This window comes from Phaseolus vulgaris, chromosome 7 (assembly GCF_000499845.2).
Source record: "Phaseolus vulgaris cultivar G19833 chromosome 7, P. vulgaris v2.0, whole genome shotgun sequence".
In the NCBI taxonomy this organism is placed as follows: domain Eukaryota; kingdom Viridiplantae; phylum Streptophyta; class Magnoliopsida; order Fabales; family Fabaceae; genus Phaseolus; species Phaseolus vulgaris.
The window spans coordinates 11,136,022-11,150,039 of NC_023753.2; the positions used below are offsets into that span (position 1 = coordinate 11,136,022).

At 30.0% G+C, this 14,018-nt stretch overlaps 1 protein-coding gene across 1 annotated transcript; it reads right to left on the reverse strand.

Moving 5' to 3' along the window:
* Positions 1-9,278: 9,278 nt before the first annotated feature.
* Positions 9,279-10,393, reverse strand: LOC137829089 (membrane protein PM19L). The gene is made up of 3 exons (XM_068635883.1): positions 10,197-10,393; positions 9,769-9,946; positions 9,279-9,691 (listed from the first exon to the last, which is right to left on the reverse strand). Exons 1-3 carry the CDS (start codon positions 10,321-10,323, stop codon positions 9,454-9,456), a joined length of 543 nt encoding a protein of 180 aa, XP_068491984.1. The 5' UTR covers positions 10,324-10,393; the 3' UTR covers positions 9,279-9,453.
* Between the last annotated feature and the right edge of the window lie 3,625 nt (positions 10,394-14,018).

A 14,018-nucleotide genomic window follows, 5' to 3' on the forward strand; every position in this document is an offset into this window, starting at 1 on the left:
ATAATATGAGAGAAAAAGTATGTTATACTCAACTACAAGTTTATTCTGCATATATGTCTTTGTGCATAGCATGAACACTAGCTTAAAATCAGTTTAAAAAGACGAGATTAGTTTTTTACTGTTATTTTAGTTTATATTGATAATTTTTTTACTGTTAGTTGATAAATTAAAAGGTTAAAAGTAAAGTCAATCTAAAAAAGAGTACTAATTAGATTATTAATCTATAATTAAACATATTGAGGTACAGTTAAACCATAATATGAAAAAATAAAATATAATACTATTAATGTAATCTTTCTCTACTGTGTAAAAATCACGATGACATTGCAAAAGAAAAATGTTGAAATTTAAGCATTTAACATTAAAATTTCTATCATTATGTGAGGCGCATAATACCTTTTCATTTAGGAAAGTTAATGCTTTTTGTTCAGTAAAACCGAGCAAGAATAAAAAAAATAATTAAGACAGCTCCATGCACCAAAAGCAAAAATAAAACAAAAAATAAAAAAAAATTGTTCAATAGTGGAAGGCAAATTTACCCCACCATGCAAGTATGATAAATCATAATCGAAGTTCAAGGATGAACTCACAAGCAATGAAGATTCAAGCATTCAAAACACACACATGCATTAGTATAAAACGCACAAAATGAATCAAAAAGTCCAAAACATGTAAAATGAATATTTAAGTAGCAGTCTAATTACAACATAAATAGCAACTTCAACAACACATACAATAACTACATACCTCAATGTTGTTAAAAGTAGCAGTGAGCTCTTTGCCTTCATTATGATCAACTATAGCCCTACAATTCATTTTACAGAAAAATAAAAGCATAAGGACATTTACACAAAGCTTTACCAATATATCAAAATCATATTCAGTGCATTTTAGTCCACCCCTCAAATTGTATTTACCAATCCAATATATATTCAATCCAATTTCAAAATCATAGTCAATGCATTTCAGCCCATACCTCAAACTGTATTTAACAAAATATATATTCCACCCAATTTCAAAATCATATTCGACAAACATATGTACACAGAGAAACGTATTGCTAACGACGTACCTCTGGCGATAAGAAGTGGTAATGGCGGCCATAAATTCCAATAAGAAGAATGAGAGGGGTGAAATGGTTTATGATGAGGGTCAGAATAGGGGTTTTTGGTGAGAGTGGGGAGAGGGGTTTTCGGTGTGAGTGAAAACAAGGTTTGCGAAGACACTATGAAGGGTTTCCGGTGAGAGTGCGAATGTGAAGGGTTACGGTGAGAGTGAGAAGATAAGGGTTGCAATGAGAACGGGAATGATTTTGCGGTGAAAACGACTGCGAGTGAGAAGAGAACGATTGCGGTGAGAGAAGGGAAATACGAAATGGGGCAAGGTGAGTGCCACAAGAGGTAATGTGCAGGGAATACAAAATAGGGCGATGAGAGTGAGGGTTTATGAAAGAGGTTCATTGACTGAGGAAAGTTAAGGTTCAGTGGGGAATACGAAAAAAAATTCAAAGAGGTATATTTTCAAATGGTGAAAAAGGGGAATACGAAAAAAAAAAACTTTAGGAAAGAGGAAGGTTACAGAGGGAACGAAACGCGAGAGATTTTTATTTCGAAGGATAATTATGGCGGTTCTACATACCACATTTCGAAGGGACATTATGGCGATTATGAAGTTGTCGTATTATACAACTAATTGTGTCGGTTTTTAATAACCGCCATATTATAACGGCCACCACATACATGTTTTTTTTTTATTATAGTGTAATTTCAAACTTACTTATTAATTAAGGTTTATTTTTTATTAATCATATTTTGAATGTATTTTTAAAAAAGATAATTTAAAAGAGATAATTTAAAAATGACAATTTATTAATTAATGCTACTAAACGATTTGAAGTGGAGAACATATTTTGGGATGATTCGATAAAGGTATCACAACTATTTTTAGTACTTTTTTCAGCATACAACATTCATATAATATTTCATGTACCTCTGATTTTTTTGGAAAAACAATTAGCATCTAAGTGGTATATAATTTATTAGAAGAATGATGGGGTGACAATTGTGTCAATAACATATGATTGGGACAACATGTGAGGTCCCTCGAACCATTAATCGTCTAAAGTATACAGGGTGGACCTATATGACGAACTTGAAGAAAGAAAGCCTTATGGAGCATCATTTGCTGCAACATTGAAGAAACGGTGTCTTATCCACCACAAATGGACTTATAATGTGTTGCACATTCTCAATCTGTATAATCTGGAATTACTTCTTTATCAAAGGATACCAAAAGAAAAGTTCTTATTATTGATGTTATAAATGTCCAATTTGATAAACTTACAACGGACTTGAAAAAAGTTGTTGATATTTAGTGCAAGAAATATGGTTGAACATCTTGTGGTTGATCCTCTATGGGATATTGGCGAAAAAACGATTTTGGTGTGATGAAACAAGAGCATAAGATAAAGAATATATATAACAAGAAAATTTGACATACAACACAAATCCGTATGTAAAACATAGTTACATACGGATTACATACGGACAAAAATTCGTATGTAAACTAGCGGATTAATATTATGAATACTAGCGGAAACACAGGCGTTAAAGCGCCTGTGCATCCACATTTTTTTATTATTACTATATTGTATATTATTATGTGTATTCATATCTTTTAAATGTAAAATATCACTAAGTAAAAATAAGATAGAAACATTTTCTCTCATCATTTATGAGTTTCAACCTACTATTATAATAATTAAGTTACAGTAAAAAATATATTAAACAAATTTAAATTTATAACACAATAAACATAACCAATTTTGATTTGTTTTTACTAACATAAAACTAAAAAAGAGAAATATAATAATGAAAAGAATGGTTCTATTATATATTTTAGTTACGTATCCCCATTCTCCACCGTTTATATTTTCTATGTTTTGTAGTTTCTTTTGTTTTCAGTAAGGTCTTCATATATGTTTATTGCCAATTTTAAAGCCTGATGTATCTCAATTCTGTTCAAAGTTTCTTTTGGCCAAGGTTTAGGTATCTTTGTATTTTTCTTTTGCAAGTGATATCTTTTTCAGCATCTTTTCCCTCTGCAGGTTTTCTTTCATTGGCTAGAATTTTTTTCTGTTGGTTTCATTTTTGGTTTTTAGTTTCAATCCCTTGGATTATAAATTATTGATGTCTGTATAGCTAGGTAAAGCATGAAATAAACAACTCTTCAACTCTCATAATTGCTTAGTTGCTCCTTTTCTCTTTACTTTTCTTTACATTGTTGATCTTATAAACTGCTTCATCCCCTGTGCAATGTTCCTTTTGCAGCTAACTGGTGAAACAGTGGGAGAAGTAGAGGTTGTAGCTGATATTGCCCAGTAATTGCCCAGGTACGCTATCTTTCAAGTCTTAAGGTTTTTTCTGAAAATTATATATAACATGACAATAATAAATATGTGTTTGGTCCATTTATATATAGATTGGTGTGAATAAAGAAGTGGAGATATTGATGGAAAGCAAGGTTTTGTGTAATGTGGTGGTGAAACCTGGATGGATCAAACCTTTGTTTTTGGAGTCATCGCAGTTCTTGAGTACATTTATGGATTATCGACCTACTGCAAAGTCTGAAATTGTTCTAAGTACATGATGTTTGAAGAATAATTATTGTATAAAACCAATAATGGTTTTATTTTCTTACCACAGATATGCATATATATGAAACCAGAAAACTCCTTATGGAAAGGAAATTGGATTATTGCTTTATGCTAATGCTTATAACTTGTTTCCTTAATTCGCCTACTTGTTTGACAATGATGGATGTGAAAATTAATTATTTAATTATTATTTCTTGAGCTTATTGTTTATTGTGAAATTGGATGGGTGATGCATGAATTGGAAAAGTTTGGAACTGAACTAATTGAATAAATTAGACACGAAATTGGGTAATTTGGCTAAAGAAAAATCTCAAGAAAAGAACTCTGAATTAATGCATATGTATTATATTCACGAAATGAATTTAATTATAATATCAAATTAAATAATATTATGAAATCAAATTAAAGTTTAATTATGATATGAAATTAAATAATATAATGAAATTAAATTATAAAATAAAATTAAATAAATTATTATAAATATTAAAAATAAAATTAAATATTTAATATTCGAATTATGATAGTTATAAAAGGTATTATAAATATCATACTATACTGTATTAAGTGGCGGTTAGAACTGCCACTATTTACTCTAGAATTAGTTTAACCAGTTTTAACATTATGACATTTATAATTGACGTAAATTACACGCTTAAAATCGCCACTTTATACAATGTATAATATGGCGTCTGCTACAACGGTTCTCAATTGATCGCCATATTAAACTTTGTGGCGGCAAGAATTCTGGCGGTACGCAGTACCGCCACTGATGTATAATGTGGCGGTTAAAAATGCTAGTATTTACGAAATTAACCGCCACCAGATACACGTTTTTTTGTAGTGAAAGAAGAAGAATAAGATGAGAAACTTCGTAACAAACCTTGAGAAAATATTTATTTTGTAATTTCTTTCCTCCTCTCCACAAGAATGTTGTATTCAAAACGCATTCATCCTCTTCGTAGATGTGCACATCAACCATGATGTCAAGATAACTCTGTACCTTGAAGCAATTATATCATCATTCTGGTGAATCACTAATTTTGATTTGTTGACTAAAAAGAGAAATATAATAATGAAAAAAAAAAAGAATCATAAGATTAGAAACTCTGTAACAAACCTTAAAAAAATATTTATTTTCCAATCTCTTTCCTCTTCTCCGCAAGAATGTTCATAACGCATTCATCCTCTCATGCCCACATCAACAATGATGTCAAGTTATAACTTTGTACCTTAAAGAAATTACGTCATCATTCTTGTGAATCACTAATTTTGATTTGTTGTTACTAACATAAAACTAAAAAGGATAAATATAATAATGAAAAGAAAAAAAGAAGAAGAATAAGATGAGAAACTCTATAACAAACCTTAAGAAAATATTTATTTTCTAACCCCTTTCATCTCTCCGCAAGAATATCATATTCAGAACGCATTCATCCTCCCCATCGATGCCCACATCAACAATGGTGTCAAGATAACTCTGTATATGTGCAGTATTCCGTCTTTGGGGTACGAAAATGAAAAGCAAAGTAACAAAAATAAAAATGATAAAAATGAGTAACATTAACAATTAAACAACCAAGAAAAGAAAACTCACTTACAGAGACTAACGTGGGATGTGTGCTCTTCTTCTTACTCTTATCTTGAAAAATGAACCTTTTTATCTAATGGAAGTGATATGAATCGAAGAGATAAAGTGAGAAAGAGGAAGGAGAGAAAAATGATAATAAAAATTCCAAATATAAATTCAAATTGAAAAGAAACTGTGAGTGAAAACGGAAGAAATAAAGATATATTTCAAAAAAACTAAATTCAAAATTGTTTTACGTTCAAAAACTCCATTATAATAACTGTTTTAATATTTACAAAATTACAAAATAACTAAAAATAAAATTAACTTTTTTATATATAAAAAAAACAATTATATATATCAAAAACAGTTATGGAGGTATAGATATATATAAAAACAGTTATGGGGAATCTCCATTATATATAGATATAAATTAAGAATATTATTAATATTATGAATATTGTGAATATTATGAATATTATTAATATTGTGAATATTATTAATATTATTAAATGTTGTTAATATTATTAATATTATTAAAATTATTAATACTATTAATATTATTAAATACTGTAAATATTATTAAATATTATTAAAAAATTTAATACTATTAAATATTATTAATATTATAAACATTATTAATATTATTAAATACTATTAATATTATAAACATTATAAATATTATTAATATTAATAATATTATTAAATATTGTTAATATTATTAATATTATTAAAATTATTATTAATAATATTAATATTATTAATATTATTATTATTAATATATATTAATATTAATATTATTAATATTATTATTTATAATAATATTATTAAATTATTAATATCAATATTAATAAAAATATTAATATCAATATTATCACTAATATTAATATTATTATTGCAATTATTAAAAATATTTTTTGTGTAATATTTTATATACGGATACAATTTGTTTGTAAATTGTTTTTATAATTTTTTCTTTAATTAAATTAAAAGAAATAATTAAACTCAAATTATTTTTCTAATTTAATTCTATCAATGTAAAAAATTTTAAAATTATTTCAATTCCCTATAACCTTCTTTTATATTTATATTTATATATTTTTTTATTTTAGTTTGTTCATTGCTTTTAATTTCCATCCAGAACTATACAAATCTAAATCCGTATGTAAAAATTTGTATGTAATGCTCACTTTATATATGAATCTGGATCTGTATGTAACACTTACTTTATATACAGATCTGGATCCGTATAAAAATATTTATTTGTAATGCTCACTTTACAAACGGATCTGGATCCATATGTAAAAATTCGTATGTAACGCTTACTTTACATACGGATCCAAATCCGTATGTAAAAGGCTGTATGTAACGCTTACTTTACATATGGATCCAAATTTGTATGTAAAAATCCATATGTAATGCTTACTTTACATACAAATCCTTATCCCTATGTAATAATTCGTATGTAACACTTACTTTACATACAGATTCAAATTCCTATGAAAAAATTCGTATGTAATGTTCACTTTACATACGAATCCAGATCCATATGTAAGTTCGTTTGTAAAATATGGATTTGTATATAATAATAAGTATCTAAATAGAAATTTTTTTATAATATGTATAAAAGATGTTAGTTAGAATGAATTTTAAAAAATGAGAAAGCATCAATGTCACAAACTTCTCTACATGAATACATCATACATCTAACAACAACTTACAACTTTTTGACTAGCACTCAGACCTCCATCTTAACCATTTATTTATATAAGATAATGAGTAAAAGTAGTTCATATTTTATTTGTGATATGATGTAAAACTTTAATTAAAAGTTATTATTGTGTATGTATGTTCATTTATTAGGAATTGAATGTTTTATCTATATATATATATATATATTAAATTAATGAGTATTATTTTTTGAATGAGTTGACATAATATCTTTAATGTACATTAAGTTGAATGTTTTTAAATTAATGATTGTTTAACTCACATGGTTTTATCTTGAATATTTTATCAACATTGTGGTTCTTATATTTTTTTTATAGTCATATTTCTTCATCCAAAATTAAGAGACACAAATAAAAAAAATGATAGGAAGGACAAAATTCCCATGACAACTAATAGAGGTTCTCCTCCTAATTTAACATAGTAGAGGAGATTTTAGACAATACTTGGTACTTCAACAAACATAATCATATGACTATATACGAAGACTATACTTGTAGTTCATTCTTTATTGATTCTGAATTACAATTTTACAAATACTTAACCTATTAGAGGTTGGATCAATTTCTCTCTCAAAATGATTTTGACTACAAATGTTTCATCAATATCTTTTTCTTAGCTTGAAAGTAGTTGATCATAATCATAATCCTCAGTACCAAGATAAACACAAAAATCAGAATCAAATCTCTAAACTAGTTGGTTGTGACTAATATAAAATATGAGAAACAAAACATTTAAGTTTTAAATATTGTACAAATTTATCTCCTCCATGTACTTAACTCAAAATGTCATATATTAGTCATCAACATAGATAAAGAATTAAGGACAATAATTGAAATTAAAATAAAATATTGAATATCTTACCATAGAAATAAAATCAAATTGTAATATATATAATTCTTACTTTAAAAATTGATTTTGTGAATTTAAATTAAACATAGATTTATATTCAAGATGAAAATTTTATATTTTTTATCTAATCTTTATTACGCCTTTGTATTTGTTTCTATATATAAGACTTTTTATGAATATTTTCTTAATTAAATACATGAATTTGTTTCTATAAGACTTTTTATGAATATTTTCTTAATTAAATACATGACATTTTTTAATGCCTCTAATTAGCAAATTAATTCAATAATCTTATATTTATAAGATAAATAGATTTTTGTTGATATTACAATAAATTTAACACTATTTTTACGAATTACGCTAGTGTGATACAAAGAGAGAGTGAGGCACAAAATAAAGTATTGAGATATGGCAGACCCAGTGAGCGGTGAACAAAGAGACCCACGAGTTACACTATTTCCTCCAATGCAAAAAACTTTTCTCAATTTTAAAAGGAATTCACAGTTTTTTTTTAAGAACATGTAACTCAAGGGTAGTTTGATCTTTTACCAAATCAATTGATACTTTTCTAATTATATTTTCATTCATTTTTTATTTAAGTAAAAATATATGTTAATGGTTGAGTTTCATGCTGTTGAAATTGTAGAATATTCGTTATTGAGTTACAACACAAGACATTGTCAGGTGAGAAAGTGACAATGTCGTGTCTCATACATTCATAGTTACGTTACTCCTTTAATTGTCTTTGTATGCAATTGTCTGATTTGTTTGAAGACATTTATGGATTGAAAAGGATTTTCAATAAAGAGATTGAATAAGTATTTATTTAACATTTTTTTATTATATGGTCATTTATCTTATAATTTGTTCATGATAAATTTATTTTAACAAGTTGTACACAGATATTTACAAAACCAAGATAAAATAACTTGGGATAATCATAAATATTTATTATACATTATTAATATAATACTTTTTCTTTATAAATTTTCAATTTTTTTCCACGATTGCGAGAGTCATAAAATTGCTTCACAAATTTAAACCCAACCTCTTCTTAACTGTTTATTTATTGAGGGTTTATGGTTGCGCTATGCATGAATATTTAATATATATAGACCGTACATACAAAATTCTTTTCTATAAATTTTAAATTCTCTCATTATTTTATAATTATAGTATTTTCTTTCTTATAAACTTTGAACTCTCTCCATGAGATTAAGTATAATATGTCACATTTTCTCTTTTTTTTTATATATATATCTGACTGTCCCTTTATTGTATAAATACAAATTGACTACAATATTCATTAGAGACATATTTTTAAAATAGTAAAAAGAAATGATGAAAAACAATGTTAAACTAGTGTTTTAACACTGACACTACTCTTAAATAATTAGTTGTGATGGTTATAGTTATTATTTATTCTGTGATTAAAATTGGATAGGAGAAGTTTTGAGATGGAGAAAGGGACAGATAGAAGCATAATAGAGGCATCGATTCATATACAGAATGTGATGGTAGAAAGGGAGTTTTGAGATGCAGGAAAACAAAGGCAAAGGCGTGAGTCTATGCATGGAAAGAAAAAAGAAAAAGAAAAGGCAGATAGTAGAAAAAGGTAAAGTAGAAGATGACGGAAGAGAAGAAGTGGAGTTTAGACACGAGTTCCAGTAGCAGGAACAGGCGCAGGCTTGTGCATTGGATCTCCTGTAGTCCCTCCCATAGGATAGTCAGTGTCACGGTACCCGGGACCATATCTGCTGCTAAATAGCCCTGCGTGTATCAGCAACACGTACAACAATTGTGTGAATGTGAGTATGATTATGAAGGCCTCCACCATCTTCAACCTCCACCCTCTGTGCCCTCCTATGTTTATCTCCTTGCAAGCCAACCTGCAACACACTCAAATTCATTTTCTCATCATGAACCAAACTTTCATCTACTTTCAATTTAATTAGCCATGCTTTACCCAAATGCTAGAGCAGTCACACCCCAAGCAACCACTGATGCGGCTCCTGCAGATGCTAAACTGTCACTCCTCCATGTCCTCATGTGATTGCCACCCAAAAATTTTGACACTATGCCAAGAATCGCTGCTAGTATAGAGAAGGTTAAGAAAAACATGGTTGCACCGTTTCCTCCAAAACCTGAAACCAGCATAAATTAACCAGAGGGTCATTTAATTTAACGTGCACCCTTTTTGAGGTACGTGCTCCTTCTTGTCACTCCGCAGATCAATATGACTCACCACAATAAATGTTTTAGTCTCCGCCATTAATGGCGCGTACGTTTGAAAAAGTAACTCTTTTTGTAACATGAATGGATCCATCAATCAATCAAGTGAACAATATATTTGCAAAACAAAAAGGGGTGTAGAGATAGGAAGTGTGAGCTTACTAGGGTGGTAAGTTTGGCCATTGATAAACCTGTTGAGACACCAACTTGAAAATCCTAAAACTATGAAGTACATGATTAAGTTAAGAAACAGCAAAGGAGCTGCCACGTTCCTTCCCACTGTGGCCATTGTTGAGAGCTGCTACTGATTTTTTCGCCCAAATTTCTGAGATAAAGTGTGGAATTTGTTCGCGTTTGGATAAGGGTGAGGTGCCCTGTGAAGCAATATATAGAGAGACTCCAAAGGTGATTGAAGACACGTGTCAAGCAGCAAGGTCTTGCATGTTTCGTTTTGGGTACAGGTGGCAGGATTAGGACACTTGTCGTGTTTTCTTATTATGTTTTCCAAAAATCTTTTTCTGCCTTCTCTCTGTTCAAATTGGAATCCAGAAGTTTAATAAATCGGTGCATTATCCAGAAAGAAAAAACACAAAACTTTTAGTTTTTGCATTTAATCCAAACATGAAATTTTGTTGTTGGAAAACATATTTAAAAAATATTTATTTCATATTATTACTTTATCTACTCCCTTCATACTATTTTTTAAACACGACATTCTTTTGTTTATAATATATTTTGCAAACTTTGTAGAGGATAGACAAAACTTATTCACCACTTATAATATTTTTTTTTCAAACTATTTTTTATGAGATTTAGATCTGGTAACTTATTTAAAGAATTTTAGTTTAATATTACTCTGACTGCTCTTATATTTCTTACAAGTGAACTTTAAGCCTAACTCAACCTCATAAAACCGATTCAATGGATGAGATTTGCACTTTTTACCCACTTATATACTGTGAAAGGCTCTAATCTCTAGTCGATGTGGGATCTCCAACAATATTCGCTTTATACTTTTTAAAATTATGCTTGTCCGTAAAAATGATACTTGTTTCTTTTTATACTTATTTTTCATGTACTCATTAATTTAACATTTTACTAGTATAAAAGAACAATGTTTCGCGAGACATCTTTTTCTGTTTTAGAACACATGATATGAAAGTCCAAAAACACATATAAAAAGGTATTTCTAGTTCTTGCAAAAATTTGACCCAATAAAAAAAAAGTTCTTGCAAGACTGGACATATACATTGGTATATTATTTATTTGTCAGAGTGGTGCACTGCAGGGTGGATATCTATTGGTTGAACACCTGTGCAGAAGTTCAGTCCAGAAGAAAGCATCCTTATCCAATTGGAAAAATATAATATGATGAGAATGTCTTTTTAAAATGGGTTTGGGTACTCAAATACGTAATTATTAATACATTTCTTTTGCCAATTAAAAAAAATATGATGAGAATTTGAAGAGTTATGCTTGGGAAGTCACCCACCGTTTTCCAGAGGTTGAAGCTTGAAAGCTTAATTGTTTATGCTTTACTTTTAAGGTGAAGTTACTTTAAGTAGTGATGGTGACAATGGGGAGGAGTGCGACAAAAACAATGAGAACGATGAAGAGTGTGAATAAATATAATGGTAAAACTAGAGTACAAACCATCAAACTATTAGTGATAATAGCGACGAATTAACTAGCAAATCAATCTTAAGGAACACAAAAATAAATGAAAGAGTAACAAAAACAAAAAAATAAAAATGAACGAATACAATAAATAAATATAACAATAGAATAATCTCTTATAACAAACAAAGACATAAACACCATAAAAGATATATAACCACGACGGAAAAAATGGAAAAGAAATGTAATGATGTGTGAACACAAGAGGAGAGGAAGAAGAAACATACCCTAATTTTAATTCTTTATTTCATTAAATATTATGTAAAATTTTAAAGGCAGTAAAAATCAACAAGATAACTTTAGGAAACTAAGGTGGAAATTAGAGAGAGTGAACAAAGTAAAATTCTGGGAGGATGTGTGGCTCATAGAGGCTCTTCTGAAGTATGTATACCCTAGACTTTATAGAATATCGAAGGAAAAAAAAAACAAAATAGTTGAAGAGCTAGTGAGGTGGGAAAACTAGTAATGTGAGTGAAAGATACCGTGGAGACGACACAAATTTGCTTGAGAAACTATACAAAAAGTTGAATTGATGCAACTTAGATCCATTGGCCTAAATAGGGAACATGATGATGAGTGGGAATAGGGAAATGAAGAAAATCTAAAATATCTTCTTATTAGTGTTTAGAGGTAAACAATTTTGGAGATGGAGTGAATAATGACAATTGGTGCAAACCTCTTTGGGAATCAAAAGGTACCGGCAACAACACAATACAATATTTAGAGAGTATTAGATAGAATTCCCACTAAAACTAACCTTATATATAGGGGGTAGACTTACCTAATTCTTTATGTGAACTATGTCAGGAGGAATAGGAAACAACAACACATATGTTCATTGGATGTAAAGTATCACATAACATTTGGGTTATGTGTGATAATTGGATAAAAGTACAGTTTGTGCATTCTAAACATTTTTTTTATCAGCAAAAAAACAAATAGAATAAATAAGAGGTATTTTAGGGATATCTCAACCTGTATAATTCATACCTACCTTACACTCATAATACTGACACCTACGCTCGAGAAATAAAATTCCTAGAAAAATTAACAGTCATCATACAAACCAATGACTCAAGACACCAATCTGAGTATGAAAAACAAACGTCACGCGCTTTGGACATAACCCATGACCAAGCCTTTAGTTGCGACAAAGCAAAAATTTCAATAGGATCCTAAACATATAATCCAAAACTTCCACCAGTTTCACCTCACAAACCTATTTGAAAAACATAATGGTGTTTGGAAAGCAATGTGGATAGCAGTTGTATGGACAATATGGAACCATAGGAATATGATAGTTTTTAAGCAAGGTAGGGTAGATGCTTTAGAAATATATTGTATGACACAACTTAATGTCTATATGTGTTTTTGTATTTTTTAGTCATCAATATGTGTATCCTTATTTTCTATCTAACTAGTAATATGTGTGTTATTTAGTCATGATATTCAAAGTTTTGTGGTGCAAAAGTATAACATGTCAAGTTAAATTAATGAATAAATAAAACTATAAAAAGAAAATTTAAAGCAATAATATTTGTACTGACCAGTCCTCGGGTGTAGTTGACTGCTAGTGGACGTGGGGCCACGTAAGCTGGGTCCCACAAGCGGCAAGAGCTAGCACCTCGCATGCAGCATGCCCAGGACGTCGAGGAGTGGTCAGGCCTCGGTGTAAGGTGGGTCCCACAAGCGGTATGCCTAGAGTCTCGTAGACAATACGCCAGAAGGTCAAGGAGTGGTCAGGCATCGGACATCAGGATATACTGATGTGACCTCGGACCTCGGTGAGTCAAACAAATGAGCTGGGCCATGAGAGGTGGACCCCAGACAACACACCAGTTACCAGTTGGGGAGAAGCCTAGATTACGAAGGGTCCATGCGTGTGGTGTGGATGACGTGTTCAGGCATAACACAAGTAAAGAGCCACTGGAAAAGATATGACCTGTGAGGGTCATGTTTCAGGGGTGAAACTGCATGCATGGCACGTGAATAGCTAGGGCACTCCAGGATGGATGGTCCCAGAGATTAGGTGCACAAGTTGGTACCCAGGTGGTCATCCCGTGAGAGGTTGCACTCCAGTAAGGGAGTCTTACGCGCTAGATTGTCCTAAGAGTGGGTGATAGTGGCGCTAAGGCACACCTTCAATAACCTTAATTGCGGTTAGCGGAAACCCTAGAGTATATAAAGGGCAGTATCAAACCTAATGAGGTACGCAAGCTTTTGCTCAACACTTACACGAATTTCCACGTAGCTTTTACGCTACACACACATAGAGATTACACAGAGGCTTTCACAACCAAGTTTCAG